Below are 16776 nucleotides of genomic sequence, written 5' to 3' on the forward strand. Positions count from 1 at the left end.
GCACAGGCTCCGGATGCGCAGGCTCAGCAGCCATGGCTCATGGGCCTAGCCGCTCTGTGGCATGTGGGATCTTCCCAGACCGGGGCACGAACCCGTGTCCCCTGCATCGGCAGGCGGACTCTCAACCACTGCGCCACCAGGGAAGCCCTCATTACCTATTTTATATGTAATAGTGTATATATGCCAATCCCAATCTCCCAATTTATCCCTTCCTCCCTTTCCCCACTGTTAACCATAAGTTTAGAAAACAACTTTTTGATTTACCCTGGAAGCGTCCCCTTGCTCCTGCATAGTTGACTGATCCTGGCTTCAGCAATTTTAATACCGAGAAGCACAGGACAGGGCAGAAATCCCATGAGTAATGATGGAACCCAAGCTGAGGCTTAGATCAGCTCCAGTGCCTTTCAGAGCTGGGATGCTGGAGGTCGCTGTGATGTGTTATTGAGCACAGAAAGTAGAGCCCTCTTCTGGTGCTCTGGGCAGAACTGGTGTCTCCAGGCAGCTGCAAAGGGTCTGTGTTTCCAGTCTATAAATACTTCCTGTGAAACTTGTAGGCAGGAAGTTGGGTCAAGCAGGAAACTGATGCTAGAGACTGAAGCCCAGCTGGGTGGGGCCCCAGAGAGGGGCTTAACCCATTTGAGAGACTTATTTTATTAATGATGGGCCCTCTTTCCTTTTCTTTCGGCAGCTTCAAAGTTTTATGAGAATTGAAGAATCTGTTGTTCTTGGCTATCTAGGTATAAATCCGTTCTTCAAATTCCCTGCCTCTTTCCTTGCTGTGTCGTCTCCACCCTCTCTGTACCTCCCCGCCCTGTCCCAACCTCCAGCTTGGGTCTTGGCTGTGACTGCTGCCAGGGACCTTCCCAATCAGTTGCTATCCAAGTTTTTGCAAAAGAAACTGTCCTAGAAACAAGGGATCTTTGAGTTTCCTTCCATGCTGTTATAAAAGGTTTAGTCTCCCTAGAATGGGTGATGGTGAATGTATCAGAGCCTGAAAGTTAGGCTTGCCCTCTGTCATAAACTAGACTTCCATTCGGTGTCAGCTTGGAGTTTTTCATGGAAGCAAGCTGGTCCTGCCTCCTCCACATAGTCTTTCCAGCTCAACAGCCTGATGTGTCTACTGTTTTCCAAGTGCTAGGATGTTTCTATTGCTTATTATGGCCAGTGGTTCAAGAGCCAGATTTTTAATCCTTGTTGCTCTCACACTGTCCAGCAGCTGTGTGACCCTGGGCCAGTGCTTCCCCTTCCTTGGACCTCCGTTTCCCCAGCTGTATATTGCAGAGTTTGAATCAAGTGATCTCTAAGGTTCCTTTCAGGTCTGATAGTTGGGGATTCTGGATTACTTATTCTTTTGGAGAATAGGGATGAGAAGTTCAGAAGGGTTTATTCTGGAGGTGCCAGATGAGATTCTAGGATGAGTGGATTGAAATCTTGAGGAAATTTAAAGAGGAGGAATGGCTATGCTAAGGAGCTTGTGGGGCAGCCCCCTGTGCCTTGGAAGGAGAGATGAGCTGGGGTGGGGGGTAGGGGAGTGGGTGGTGTTTGCTCCTGGGATATGGTTTGGCTGAGCTGATTTTGAAAATAAGTCCTGGAGTTAGGTATAAATGGTGAGGAGCTAGTTTCCTTCCTGACCTTCATGTTTTGAGAAGAAGAGGGGGACTCTACCTCAGTCTGAGTTTGAGCAAAAGGCTGTGCAATTAAGGCTGGATTAATGGGGAAGCTGTAGCTTACTAAGGTAACCTCACTGTTTCTGACCTTTGACCTTTTCAGCTTTGTTCTGTCCTGAGCTCTCCTCCTATAGTGACAATGTAGTTATATTCTTATTGCTAAGAGGGGTTAGTTTTGTTTGGGGTTACTCCCCTAAGTATATGATAACTGGAGGAGTAACACCCAGTGTCCAATATGCCCTTATCTCCCAGTTGAAATGCTTCTCAGGGAGCTTTTGGAAGGCAGGACTGGGCCAAAGCAAGTTAAAGGGGACCCTTTTCTCCCATGCCCTTTGCAGCGGTTGGAGTGATTAAAGAATTACTGCTGACCCATTAAAGGTATGGGTGTGCATGGGGTTGGGTATGGTCTCCTTTCTAGAACCTACTGGGAAAAAGCACAGGCATAGGAAGGGTTAACCCTAGGCAGGTCTTGCTAGCTGTATTAAGGGTCTGGAAATGGGCAGGAAGAGGTCAGAACAGATAACTGTACCAGGTACCACTTCCAAGTCCACAGGGAAGTGAGTGAGTCAGTGGAGGAGGAGGAGGGGAAGGGGAAGGGGGAGAATGCCTCCTAGGCTAGAGATTCAAAGCAACCCTTGTTTTACCCCTTATGGAAAACAGCTGCTTGAGGCAGTGCTGTCGTCCCAAGAGGCAAGACAGACCAGGCCCTGCCCTGCCCTGCCCTGGCCCCAGTTATGGAAGCAGGAAGTGGTAGGTGCTAGAGCCTAAATAATGGGGATAGGCAGTTTGAGTGACACTGTGGTGACTGCTCTCTGTCCAGGGAAGAGACTGAAGTTCTGGGGTTACCCTGGTAGGGCTTGTCCTGCCTCTGGCCACCCTCCTACACTTACCTTTGCCTTCTCCATAGCAGCGGTGCCACTGAAAGCCCAGAGGAGTTGGGCCTCTGAAGAGAATGGTGAGGTGGCAGGTGAGGGGTGATGTCATTGAGCTCAGCCCCAACTGGGCTGACTCATAAGCTCTGCCCTGGCAAGGGGGCCTTCCCAAGCAGTGCTTCCCAGATGTGCCCAGGCTTCCTATGCTAAAGTGTTTGGCCCTTAGCCAAAATAGTTGCCAAGGCGGTGTCTGAACTCAGCAGTGAAATCAGCGTCACTGGAGAGGTAGGTGGAGTCAAGGATGGTGCTCTGGGAATGTCCAGAAGACTTGTCTTCACCACTTGCTGGCTGAGTAAATGTGGTTTCAGTGATGTTAAGTGAGACTCTGAGTGAAGGGGCTTGGCACATAGTTGCTATACAGTAAGTGTTCATTTCCATCCTTCTGTTACCTGCCTCTATGCTCGTCAGTTTCCTCATCCATGACGTGGGGCTGGTCATTTGCCATTTGCCTTCTGTGTACAGGTCCATGCTTCAGACAAGCCACTTGTGATTATTCGACTCTCTCTGCTTTGTCCTCTGTCTCCCTCAAATTCCTTTCCAGGAAAGAGCCATCTTATAGTTCAGTGACATGGGTGAGTAGGAGGAAACTTTGCCCTGATCTCCTCACTGTGGCCCAGCTACTGCTCATCTGGGTGCTCCTGGCCCTAGGGGAAGAGAGGGTCCCTTATTTGAAGCTGGCCAGGTCCAGAGAGCAAAGGACCCCAGCTGTTGCAGCCAAGGCAGAGGTAGCATGTGGCCTGGTTATTTTGTTTCTTAGGCCAGCCAACTGGGGACACAGGAGAGATCCCAGTTTGTTGAGGGCTTTGGATGACAGACCACTGAGATGGGCTTGTTAGTGTCCAATGAAAGGCTTGGTGTGGGAAGTGTCTGTGTTCAATTGTTCAATAAATAACAGTGGATTTATTGTTCTTGGGCTAGGGGTAGGAGGGCTAGGGTGTATGAGAGGGTGTCACCTCGCCCACACCCAGACTTTTTTTGTTCCTTAAACTCTAAATGTTCTCCAGAGACACAGTTTTCAAGGACAGGCTTGGACAGGGTGTTAGTTCTCTGTTGGGGACCACATCTTGAAATGCTACTCCACCCAGGCTAGCTCCTCCACTCCTGCTGAGCTGAGGGACTGCCTGGGAACTTTCTGCTGACTTTGGAGGCTTTATTTTCAAGTTCTTGCCTCTCAAAATAGACTGCCCTCTTCTCCTCATTGAGTTTGAAGAGGCAAGGCCCAAATGGAAGGCAGTGGGTGCCCACTAGGGTGAGCAACCAGTGGGCCCTGTGTGGCAGTGGGTCTGGGCCTGCAGCTCCTTGTATACATTTGGGTCTCATATTACTCTTAAGGAAAACAAGGGATATTATTTGATCAACACTCCTGCCCTATACCTATCACCTTCAGCCCCAGTCATGCTATTACCCTTACTACCCCCTACCTCTGACACACAGAAAAAAAGGAGAACACAGACCCATGACCCTGTCTTCATGACTCACATTTTCTTCTGAGTTAAGTGGTGGCAAGAAGAGAAGTCCCTTTGTGTTTGCTTTTCTTTCTAATTTTTTTAAACCTAAGATTATTTGTCTCCACAGTGAAGTTCAGGAAACCACAGGCTGCTTTCCCTCGAGAAGCAGCCACAGTGGAATGACAGAAACTCTGAGCGGAGATTCTAGAGAAGTAAGTTCCAGTTTGGTTTCAGCTGGACAGCTTCAGATTTGAGGAGAGCCCTTGTTCTGGGGCGATGCTCTATTAGGAGGGAGGAAGCTGTACAGTACTAGCCTCTCTGACATGCTTATTCTTAACCCAGGCTGAGTTCTTTTCTACCAGTTGATTTATTTAAGAAACGTTTATTTACCAAATATTTAAGTTAAATATTTGGACTTGTGGGCCAGCCCCTGAAGATGATAGATTGGTATGACCTGTGATTGACATGATCTGCAAGAGACACTGAATTTCCTTTGAAAATTCTTCCCAATAGTGTGAATTAAAGGGAACTCCTGGAACTTCCTTGGTGGTCCAGTGGTAAAGAATCCACCTTACAATGCAGGGGTCACGGGTTCGATCCCTGGTCAGGGAACTAAGATCCCACATGCCGTGGGGCAACTGAGCCCGTGTGCCACAACTACTGAGCTCCCTCACCTCAACTAGAGAGCCTGTGTGCCGCAAACTACAGAGCTCATGCACTCTGGAACCCATACACCACAACTACAGAGCCCATGCACCCTGGAGCCTGCGCACCACAACTAGAGATAGAAAATCCACATACCACAACTAGAGAAAAGCCCATGCACCGCAATGAAAGATTCCGCGTGCCCCAACGAAGATCCCACGTGCCGCAACTAAGACCCAACACAGCCAAAAATAAAATAAATAAATAAATAAATAATAAATAAATCTTAAAAAAAATAAATTAAGGGAACTCCTAGCTGTGGAATGTTCCCTAGAGCCCCACCCCTTTCCTCGGTGTCCTCCCTGGGTGCTTTCTTCTAAAAAGCCCTGTTCTGATTCTGCCCCACCCTGCTCAGAACCTTCAGGGTGGCTGGCCACTCTCGACAGGATTAAGGCCCAGCTTTCTAGCATATTCTTCAAGGCCTTCCACCTACCTTCCTGGCCTCTCTGCCCACTCTTCTTCACCTTGCAGGCCTCATTCACCCTGGAGGAGACCTGCATGCTTTGTTTTTTTTTAATTACAAATGTGTTTTTTTTATTCAAACAGAAAGTCACAGAAATTATAATCATCCTCATCAGTTCACTCAGTCCCATGTAATTAATTTTTTTTCATCTTGATCTTTTGTTAGCACTTTTATGAATTAATCAGTTTTCCATTAGAGTTCTGAAAATGCTTATTCATTCAGTTCAGCAGTATAGACCTGCATGCTTTTATCTCTGTCTCCTTTTGGGCCGTTGCATGTATTTCTTTCTTTACCTAGGGCATTTGTGTGCTCTTCCCCCCAATTCCCACACTCTCCCTTTTTCAAAATCCAGGTTATCCTTAGAGACCAGTGCAAATACCACTTTGAACTGTGGATCCATATTTTCACAAAAGGTTTCTTCTGTTCCGGTATGGCACTTCTCAGGGTTTCCCTTGTATATTATAATTTTCCTGTTATTCAGTAAGTACCTTGGGGTCAGGGACTGGTCCTATAGCTCTACTGCAACCATAGTTCTTTAAACATACTATTCCATTAATATTGGGTAAACTGAAACAAATTTATAGGAAGCTTCTTAACCTGGAGTCCTTGAGCTTCCGTGAAGTCCATGGGTATAATTTGAAGTGGGAAGGATCTATGAAGTTGGATGGAGGAAAATTACATATTTGTTTTCACTAACCTCTCACTGAAATTTAGCCCCTCTTTCAATTATGAATGTAAGCCAAAAAAAAAAGTTAGTACCTATGAATTTGTCACCAGTGGAAATCTAAGATACTTTTGTATCATGATTTACTTATTATAGATTTCTCAAAATATCATTTATGCCAAAGACAAAGTTGAAATTACAGTAGTAATAATTAATAAGACCCAGTGTTAGGTAATTATATAATATAATAAAGAAGTACATATTAAACTTTGATAACTATTTCAATATAATTGGTCTCTTTGTATCTACTTTATTTCATGCATTTACAAATATTCTGAGAAGGAGGTCCATAGACTGCACTAAACTGCTTGGAAAGGTCCATGGCACAAAAATATCAAGATGTAAAATGTTCCCACCTCTGATTCTGTATACTATGCTATATCTATCTCTTATATCCCCTTGCTTAGTACTGTTCATTTAGCCAATATTTGTGAGTACCCACTGAGTCTTGGATACTAGAGAGGTAACTAATTAAGACAGAAACCTTGAGGTGAGAATGAAATTTCTCAATGCACTAAAAGGGCCACTGTCCCTTTTCTACTCTTTCCTATCCCTATCAAGTCATTGGTGTTTTGAGGGCTCCCTTGACTCAGCTCAAGGGTGATTTAAGGCTAGATGTTGAGGCCAAATTCCCGCCCTTTGGGCCTCATTCTCCCTACCTTATGAGGGCCTATTCTGTGGAGGTCACTGGATTGGCAGGAAGCCTAGGTAACACTGAGTCAAAGTGGCTAACCCTGCCCGTTGTCTCCCACTGGGGTACTTGCCTTACTTGTTCCTGCCTTCATGGCCTTTCCTGTCCCATTGTCAATCCTGAAATAGATTTCCTCCTTGGCTCCCTGGTGAGATTTATTTACAAAATTGTTCCCCAGGCCTGGTCCTCATCAGAATTGTTTAGCTGGCAAAATTGCTGTCTGGCCCTCTCTTCCCTGCTAGCTGACCCCTGTGCTCAGGAAGGGCCCATAGGTGTCAAAGACTGATAAGGCCTAATGTCTTACCCACTCCATAGGGATTTGCATCTTTGACAATTCTATTTTTAGTTCCCTCCCAATAGTGTAAGTAATATGTGAGCATCTTAGAAAATGTAGATTAGTTTTTTTTTAATTTAAAGAAGGGAAAATGCACTCATAAGATCACTACCCAAAAACCAAGACTGACTAACACTTGGGTATGGTTCCAATAACCTCTGTATGCATACTTTTTACAAAGTTGAGCTCATGAAATCTTGTTGCTTAGTCTTCCTTACTTAATATTACTGAAGTATTTACCTTGGGCATGAAATAGTCTTTATGAATATTTTATATGACCATGTAACAAACCATCTTGTGGCTATACCATATAGGTTACTTAAGCAAAATGTCCAACAACAAAAAAAACCTTAATCTTTGATTTCTTTTAATGGAGACATTTTACACTTTGGTGTAAGAGGAGTTTGGTGTATTGGTTTAAATTGTGAGGCTTGGACTTAGATCTGAATTCAAACCCTGTCTTCCCCACTTACTAGTGATGTGACTTTAGGCAAATATCTAAGTCTTCATCCCCACTGTGGAGATAATACTCTCTACTTCACAGGGTGATTGTTGATATTAAATGGGATAGTGCATATAAAGTGCCTAGTGAGTAATAAGTCTCCATACATGAAAGCTGCTGCTTATTATGGCTATTACCACCACCACCAAGCTTTCAGCCAAAGGAACATATCTCTATTGATGAAATTTCAGCTATCATTGACTTTGGCTAGGGGATCTCTTCTTAAAGGTAGAGGGAGGGTACTTTTTCTAGTGCCTGTGAAATACTGTGTATTTCCATCTGGGCCTGTCCCTGTTCCTTTTCTCTCTGCTGACTTGGCTTTGGGAAGTCAAGCACCTCTGTGCTGCCCACACCTATCTCTGTTGAGGCCCCTTTCCTCTCTTGAGCCTAGGGAGACCAGTGAGACATAAATACAGGAAGTGTTAACAATGTAAGTCAGTATATAGAACCATAGACGTCAGCACTGAAATGGTTGTTGGAGATTGCCTAGTGTAATTGACAACCTCCACCCCCTGCACTCCTGCCCTTGCACAGATGAGGGGAACTAAGGCCCAGGAAAGGGATAAGACTTATCCAAGGTTGTAGAGTGAACCAGTTATGATGCTAGGCTTAGAATGCAGTGTTCTTTATCCTGCCCTTAACTTGCCTCTGCAAAGATCAGTGCTGTAGATAATCCAGGCTATAGATCAGAGGTGGGGAGAGAATGCTGTGGGCTTGGAGCTGGCTGGTGTAGGTGGAAGAAGTACAGTCAACACTTGTTTCCTCTTAATAGTAGGTTGATTTGCATTCATTTATTTGCCCCTTGGTAAGCATTGCCCTGTAGCTATGGGGTTTTTTGTCTTCAGTAAACTGGTTGGGAGCAGGGGCTAGGTTATTGTTTGTTTCAATAGTCTCCCTTCACACCAGTATCTAAATGTCTTAGGTTCTTGCATCTTAGCTCCCTCTCCTGTGGTTGAACAGAGACTTGTCCCAGGCTCTGCTGAGCATAGAGCCAGACAACTAACTTGCCTCCTTTGATCTCATCCTAGATCAATGTGCGTGTGACCACCATGGACGCAGAGCTGGAATTTGCCATTCAGCCCAACACCACTGGCAAGCAGCTGTTTGACCAGGTAAGGGAGGGACTTGTTGCTCCTTAGCCCCCCACTTCTCCCAATAGCTTCCACCATAATGCCCACTTTTGGGGAATCTCTTCTCCTACTCACTCCTCCAGGATAGATCAAAACAAAGGCTGGCCTCAGCCTTAATAACGAAGGAGGCAAAGTTTAACTTTGGCAGCCTACACCTTGATGGTCCTGATTAATCCTATCCTTGGTGCTGAACATGGGAGAAAAGAGATGCGAGTGGGATATGACTGTGCTAGATACTTTTAAAATGTCAGCATGCAGAGCCTTTCTCTCAACTCTGAAAGATGTAAGTGATCTCTATTTTGATGATGACACTCAGAAATTAAATAACTTAACTGCACTCAGCTGGTATCTGGCTGGTATTTGAACCCCATGTTCTTGTCACTACAACATGGCCTCTGTCACATTGTTTTTTCTTCCTAGTAGAAGGAAGCCAACATATTCTCCCTGAAGTAGTGTGCTCTATGTACATTTCCCTCAAGGAATATTGGGACTTAGGATACCACTGGGGGTGATGAATGCAATAGGAGGATACCTCAGCTCCTGTAATCATGCCATGGAGATAATGCTGAAGTGGTCATTCCCATCTCCAATCCAAGGGGTGTTCCTTTGCTGTGAATCACCATTGTCAAAAGGGATGTGCTATATAATAGCCAGGTGGGGGCCACAGAATCTATTAGCATTCAGAGACCCTCCAGGGGCCAAAGGAGTGTGCCGTCTGTGACCAGACTTCTAGGAGTAAAAATGGGGCTCCCATTTCCAGAGATTGGAATCCCTCCAGGCGGGCCATTATCCTATTTCCACACCCGCCTCTGGTGAGGTGGGAGTCTAACATTGTCCTGGATGTTGGGACCACATGTCCCCTTAATGGATTTTCCAGGCCCTCTTGCTTCCCTTTCTCCTTTGCTCTCTGAGTACCTCTGCTGTCTGAGAGCTTACCCAGAGTTGGGAAGGGAAAGGAAGAAGGAGATTATATTCAGATGAGATCATTCTGTTACTATGAATCCTCCTGACTGGTGAGGGGAGAGGATGGAGATGGGGATGGTGCAAGGCTGTTTTCCCTTCAGTTCTCTATGTAAATGGAAGGAAAACATGCCTAGAAATGTGAGGACAGCTTGGGCATGTCTCCTGAGTCCCTGATGTCATGTAGTAGAGTGGGAAAATTGTTGTCTATGGCTATTACAGATGAAAGTTAACATTTGTCCAGGGCTTACAGTATGTCAGGTACTGTGACAGACATTTTGTGTACCATATCATTTGACTATCACAAGGCCCAATGAATGCAGGAATTAGTACTGGCCCCATTTTACAGATGGGGAAACAAAATCTTCATATTCGTAGCTAGGCCTTGGGAAAATTATTGAACCTTTCTGAGTTGGTAGTCTCATTCCTCTCCTGGCCTTGCCCCCCAAAAGTGGGTCTAATACCTACCTCACAGGCTTTTGGTGAGGTTATGAAAGAGTATGTTATTTGTATCTCACTTGCTACTCAGAAAACTTGTTACGGTGGTTTATAAGGATACAAAAGGATAAATTAGAAATAGGAGAGAAAGGCAATAAGAAAATACAAATAGAGAAGTGAGTGTTATGTGAAGCATCTGGCATGTAGTAGAGATGTAATAAATTATAGCTTCCAAATGCTGCGACACTTCTTGTCTCATTAATCAGCTAGAGTTGGGAGATGGGCTTGAATATCTTCAGCATATCTAACTTTGGATCTAGCTAGGACTTGCTTCTTCTCTGGAGTTTGTTTTGTATCAAACGGTGAAAGGTAGTCATTAATATTTAATTTATAAAAGACAAATTAGTCAGAGGAACATTTAAACACACATTTACTACAATTAATGTGCTGACATTCACATACTTCACAAGTGATTACAATGCTAGTCTGGAATGACTGAATGCATTTTGATTACATTAAGGTTTTGCATTCTCCCTTTGCATGCAGGTTTTATATTGGAAAGCTTTGCAAGGGACAGCCTGGTGAAGTCGAAAGGGCACTGGATAGAAAGTTGGAAATTTTAGGCCTTAGGCCTGGCTCTACCACTAACTCTCCTGATACTTTACACAAAACTTTCCCCTCTTTGGGCCTTAGTTTCCCCATCTGTTCACTGTCTTAACTGATATGTCAAATCTGGTTATCTCTCGGAAATTTATCTGTGGCATTTATTTCTGTATTCCATATCTTTTATTTCCCATTTCTAACCCCACTATTTGGATTTCAGATGACCCCTTTCTGTAAAAAGGAGGGAAATGCTTCACTTGAGTATGATCTGCAATTAGCATATGCCAGGGTGGCAGGGGAAGGAAACCTGGTGGGGGGACAACTCTTCCTAGATAGGCTTCTACTGTCTCTGGGACAAAAGGGAGAAGGTGTCCACACCATAGGTAGGCTGTTGGGCCCTTTGCTTCAGACAGCAGTTTCATTCTGGGCAGCAGCTGTAGAGAGGAGAGTATCAGCCAATGTGGATTTTATAGTCCAGCTGGGTACCAGAGACTCCCTTGGCCTCTACCCAGACGCCTTCCCAGAGCCCTGGTTCTATACCCCACCTCTCTCAAACAAATGACACCGTTCCCTGCCTTCAACACTGGGGGCTTTGTCCATTTGCATTGGAGGGCGTAGCTGTGGAGGGTGAGGAAGGCATAATTTAGAGCCTAGAGCAGAAAAATACTTGAACAAAGGGGTTTATTAACTTTGAAAAGCCTCAGGGCTGGATAGTTCTTTGTTAGTGTTGGTTTGGTTTGCGTACTGTGGGTGTGGTTCTGAGGGAAGCCCAGTTGGTAGGGAGCCCTGGCCAGATTGGTGTGCTAGTTCTGAAAGCTACTGCTTCCCCAAAAAAGCCCTTGAGAGACTTGAATCTTTCATACTGGTTGGGGAGAGGAAAGGGAGGAAACCAGGAAGTTCATGATTTCCCACCAGGAAGATCAGTGTTGTTTTGAGAAATATGATTTAGTGAGCACCTACTATGGACTAACCTTGTTTTAATCCTTGTAGTGACCCTGCCTATGAGAGGTGAAAAAACACACTCTAGGTTATGTAGTTAGTAAATTGTGACACAGAGTTTCAAATATAGCTCTGACTGTAAAACTGTACTTTTCCCTACTGTGCTACTCTGTTTGGGGTGAATGAGCCTGTTTGGCTTGGAGAAGACTCAAGAGAAGTGTATACTCTGTCTTGAGATTACTGAGGGGCTGTTGTAGGAAGGAGGGGGCAATCATGTTCTGTGAGGTCAGAAGGAGCCGAGCTGGGACCCCATAGGTGAAAACTATAGGAAAAAAAAATTGAACTCTGACACAGAATTGAGCATCTGGCACTCTCGGGGCCAAGGCCGGTCTGGATGGAAATCCTCAGAGGTGTGTGTTCACAGGCCATTGGGGGATTTGATCTCTTCCCTTCTTCCCTCTCTCTAAGTTGATAAAGCATAAGGAAGGAAGTCCATTCTGTCTGACCTTTGAGATCCATCATTCAGGGAGATCAGGGGCCTAGGAGGAAGGAGCTGGACTCCTTGGGAGGAATTGACAGAAGCTCTGGGGCCATCCTGGAATCCAGCAGTTGTCTGGCTGATGACCAGAGAGGAAGCTGACTGGAGAGGAAGCACCCTCCTTGGCACCAGCGATAAATAACAGGCAACAATGGGAAGCCATAGCTTGAGGAGTTACAAGGCCTGGTGGGAAAGGGAAATGGGGCCCATAGTTCTTCCCGTTTGCCTTTGTTCCTTCTTGTGAGTGTGTTCACAGATAGGGAGGAGAGAGAACACATTTTGTTACAGCGATTTTGTCACTTAGCCCCATTTCTAAAGCGTGAGGTTCTTCCGAGGGCTCTTGATTACCTAGGTACCACTAGGGGGCAGTGCTGCCATAATAAGTTCCACTTTAAGAACCCTCTGCCTGGCTCCTCCTCAGCTGTGGTCTCTAGCTGTAGCTCTATTCTAGCTCTACCTGCCCCCTCCACTTAAGGTTTTGAGCTCTAGAAGAGGTGAAATCTCAGAGCATCCATCCATTCATTCATCTGTTCATTGACTGATTCAGTATAGACTGAAGGTCTACTGTGTCTCTAGGAGAATCTCTAGACCTATCAAACACCATCTCTGTCCTTAAGGAACTTGGAGTTACTCACCTATGGAAACAGAGAAAAGTACATGCAACTCTCCTCTCACATTGAATGAAACAAACACCCTTGAGGCTCAGGTTGTGTATAGAGGTGGTATATAGAGCATGGGATTTGGTGTCAGCCTTGGGTTCAAATTCTGTCCTGCTATTCAGCTGTGTGACCTTGGATGGCTTGTTTAGCCTCTTAGGATTTTACTTACCTCAGTAAAATAGTAATCACACTAATCTTAGAGATTTTGTAGTCTTATTTAATCCTCCAGTAAGTAAAGTGTCTGGTGCATAGCAGGCATTCTAATGTTGCTTATTCTTATTAAGGGCTAAATAAGTGGGTGGAATTTCCCCTGGGAGTTCAGATAAGGGAGGCATGAGATCAGGATGCTTTTCTGGCTCAGTGAAGGCCTTAGGATTTGTTGACTCTGCATTGAAGGCAGCAATCCCTTCTTCTCTTTTTTGCCATTTTTGTTTTATAAAATAACTAATATCTATTATTATAATAATAGTATTATCCCCATCTTATAGATGATGAACTGAGGCTTGGAGAGGGGAAAAGACCTGTTTAAGGTCAGTTAGCTAGGAAATAGTATAGTGGCTTGAACCAAAGCTTATAGCATTTGCAATTTTCCCAGTGCCTTTTGTCAGCTGTGTCCTCTGTGACCTCCTCTTTATTTGCCTGTTTCCATTCTAAGAACAAAGTTTGGTCCCTAAACTTAGAACGCTAGCTGAACGGGTTCTGTGTTATAGAGCAGGTGGCCACTTGGGCACAGGCAGTGTGGGGTAGCAGAAGCAGCGATGGTGGCAGCCCTCCTGGAATTTTCCAGTTGTGCACTGATTTGCTTTAAGGTAGGTGGCTGATGCAGCTGCTGCCAAGCCTGTAATGGGATCTCAGTGGGCCTCAGGTGTGTGGGCATTGGTGCAGTTTTGTACATAATATCTCATGCAGTTTTCCTCTTGAGGCTCAAGCCTTGCTTCCCAATCTTGCTCTGGGCTTCTGAAGTGACTGCTTATGTCACTAGTTTATTTACTCAGATAGATGCATAAGGGATATGAGGAGGGGGGCTTTGGTTTCCAGAATTGACCTAATCTCCCCTCCCCTCCCCAGACCTCAGACGTAAGTAGCCTTCACATGCAAAAGAGAGGCAAAAAGGAGTTCTTGCTTACATCCAGATGCTCCTGGTAATTAGTGAGGATTTTCTCAGAGGCAAATCTCTTTCCCTCACTGGACCCCAGTTTTCTAGTTTATGCTGCTTGGATTCTGCAATGCTCCAGTCTGTTTGGGGGGTTTCTATTGTGTGGCTGAATAGAATCCACAGCCAGTGTCTTACAAACTGAAGTCCTAGCCCCTCTAGGTGAATGTGGCAGGTTCCAGGAGGTACACAGAGCTGTGGGATGGATGTGATTTAGTATCTTGGCGTATCAGTTTTACTTGTAGATAATATCTATTTCATTATTAAAACATGGATATTTAAGGAGTAGAAAGTAAAATTTGCACAAATGATTAAGGTTAAACCTTCAAAAAAATTGTGGCTTGCAGCCATCTTCTTGTATCTCACGCTGCCACCCCCACCCCACCCCACCCCCGTCCCCTGGGTATATGCATTCATTATCTTCTGCTGCTTAAGGATTTCTTCCATGGCAGCTTTGAGAAATACTAGCTCAGGCCAGATGAGCTGGCTCTCTGGAATCAAAGGGAGCAAAGAAAGACATTTTTTCTCAGGGATGCAGCCATTTCTCAGAGTAGAATGGTAAGGACCCGTCACTGGAGCCACAGATGTTGTTCCTGGAACCGGGACCTAGATACTCTTTCCCACTAGAAAACGAGGTTTCTGTTTCCTCTGGAGTAAGGTCTCAGCTGGAGGCAAAGCTGGAAGCATGCTAAGCTTGGCCTCATTTCCATATTTCAGGACTTTGAAATGGGGCCAAGAGTTGCCTGATCAAATGATTCCCAGCGCCCTGTGGACCTTAATTGGAGTTTTCCTTATAGCCTGGGGTCCAGGGGTCATCTGTTTTATCCTTTGTTCTTTTTCAGTCTTGATTCTGACTTCAGACCATATTTCCTTCCCCCCACACCCTCACTTCCTCACTTTAGGACTTCAGTGGAGACTAAGAGACATTGCTCATCTCTCCAAGCCCTACAGCCTAAGGAAGTGGAAAATTTATATGCATCTGATTTCTCTGTATTCATAAGGGAAGAGGCAGTGCTCAGAGAGATTAAAATGCCTTGCTGATCCTGAAATCTTTCTTTAGATATCGCTTTAGCTATTACTTTATCCTCAGAGATACTCTAGATCCTGGAACTGTTTTGGCTCCCATGATCCCCTTCTCATCACACCCATACCCATCCCACTAGTGAAACAGACAACATGGTGCAAAAAAAGGCTAAGGAACTTACTCCTGGGACCTGTGGGACTGGCTGTGTAGTCCGTGACTTCCTCACTCCCTTTTAGTTCTGGGGTCTGTGAGCCTCTACAGCTGTGCCGTTGGTACAGGAAAAAACCAGTTGCTGCCCTACTAGTTCTGTTCCCAGTCTGCCCTGCCGTGACCTAGCATCCTGGCCCTAATGGTCCATTTTCAACATCTTCAGTGGGTCCCTTTCTCTCTTGGGGCTGAATTGTTTCTTGGAACTTATTTCTTTCCACCAATTGTACCTTGGTACATTATTATTTTGCAGCCTTGTGAAAAACCATTAGAATTGTTAATTAGGCCCTATCTTAGATGTAGGATAAGAGGTGCTTTAAAAAAATCTTTCCTGTCCACATCCTCTCCCTCTATCATCTGCAAAAAAGCCGAAATCACATTTCAACATGACTACTTTGTTGTCATCTAAAACCTGGTAATTCCTACTGCCTATTGACTTAGACTCAAGGACTCACCTTGCCATTGAATCCTGGAAGTCTTTTGATCTTTCCTCATACCCTGCACCTTCCTTCATTTATTTTTTCTAAGCATGTTCCTAGTTACCCAAGTTGGCAAGAGGTAGGTGGGAAATGGGGTTGTATTTCTTGGTCATTTACAAATAACCTAATTAGTAGAATGGTAGAACTTGAGAGCAGAAAGAGGTCATTTCAGCCACACCATTCGTAGTAGATGGGGAAGCTGTATAGATGAGGAAGCTGAGGCCCAGAGAGGGAAATATACTACCTTAAGATCACACAGCAAGTTGGAGACAGAATTGAGACTTCCACTGAGGTTTTCTGATACCTGATTCAAGCTAGAAAGGGAAGGGTGATCACCATGCATACCCTGGTGAGCAGTGAAGGTTAATGACCTCAGGATATGGCTTCTCTCCAAAGCTGTTGTTGACTGAGTCTAGTGGGAACACCAGGAACTATATCTAGATGCAGAGGTAGTCAAAGTTCATTGTCTGGCTGGGATATCTGGGCCAAAAGAGAGACAATGGAGTTAGTCACTTGGGAACCCCAGAGCTTCTAAGATCCTTTGAGCCCTTGGCATTAGGAGATAGCATGCAAGAGAAAAGGGTATGGGTTTTGGAGTCATACAATTAGGATTCTAGTCTAGGCTCTACAGTTTTAGACAGGTTGCCTCTCTAAGCCTTATTTTCCTCATTTATAAAATGGAGATAATAGCTATCTCATGGTTGTTCAGTGTTTGGTACCTGGCACATAACAGGTACTTTAATAAACACGATCTACTTTTTCCTTGGGACCTCTGAAGCACTAGATTGTAAGCTCTGAGAGTGACTATGGGGCCTGGCCTTGGATGTGTAGTGCAGACTTTGGATACAGTGCAGTGTGTGTGTGTGTGTGTGTGTGTGTGTGTGTGTGTGTGTGTGTGTGTGTGTGTGAGCGTGCGTGTGTGCGTTTTGAGGGGAGATACTGATTTATTCACAGGGAAGACATAAGCAACAAGCAACACTGGGTCCTTGTTACCTGTTTCTAAGTCCAGGTAAATTTCTTCACCTCAACGCCCCCCCCAGCACCACCCCCCCACAATAGAAGAAAATATAAAGAAGACTCTGATGCCAGCGTGACCTCATTAGGATGTGGCTCAGCTTTATTGCCTCTATCCCCAGTGGTGGGCATGCTGGGTTTGAGCCACCAGCCAGAACTATTTACA

General features: G+C 45.0%; 1 protein-coding gene across 2 annotated transcripts in view; it reads left to right on the plus strand.

Moving 5' to 3' along the window:
- The window catches only part of MSN (moesin), a 66467-nt gene that overhangs the window by 32909 nt on the left and 16782 nt on the right, over positions 1-16776 (plus strand). Inside the window, exons 2-3 of one of the 2 annotated variants that reach the window (XM_024116543.3) lie at positions 4175-4259; positions 8495-8578. In XM_024116543.3, the coding sequence (XP_023972311.1) occupies positions 4227-4259; positions 8495-8578 (117 nt within the window). In that variant the 5' untranslated portion in view covers positions 4175-4226. The remainder of the gene's footprint in view (positions 1-4174; positions 4260-8494; positions 8579-16776) is intronic. The other variant, XM_007119461.3, reaches the window with a different exon arrangement.

Source organism: Physeter macrocephalus, chromosome 21 (assembly GCF_002837175.3).
Source record: "Physeter macrocephalus isolate SW-GA chromosome 21, ASM283717v5, whole genome shotgun sequence".
Lineage (NCBI taxonomy): Eukaryota > Metazoa > Chordata > Mammalia > Artiodactyla > Physeteridae > Physeter > Physeter macrocephalus.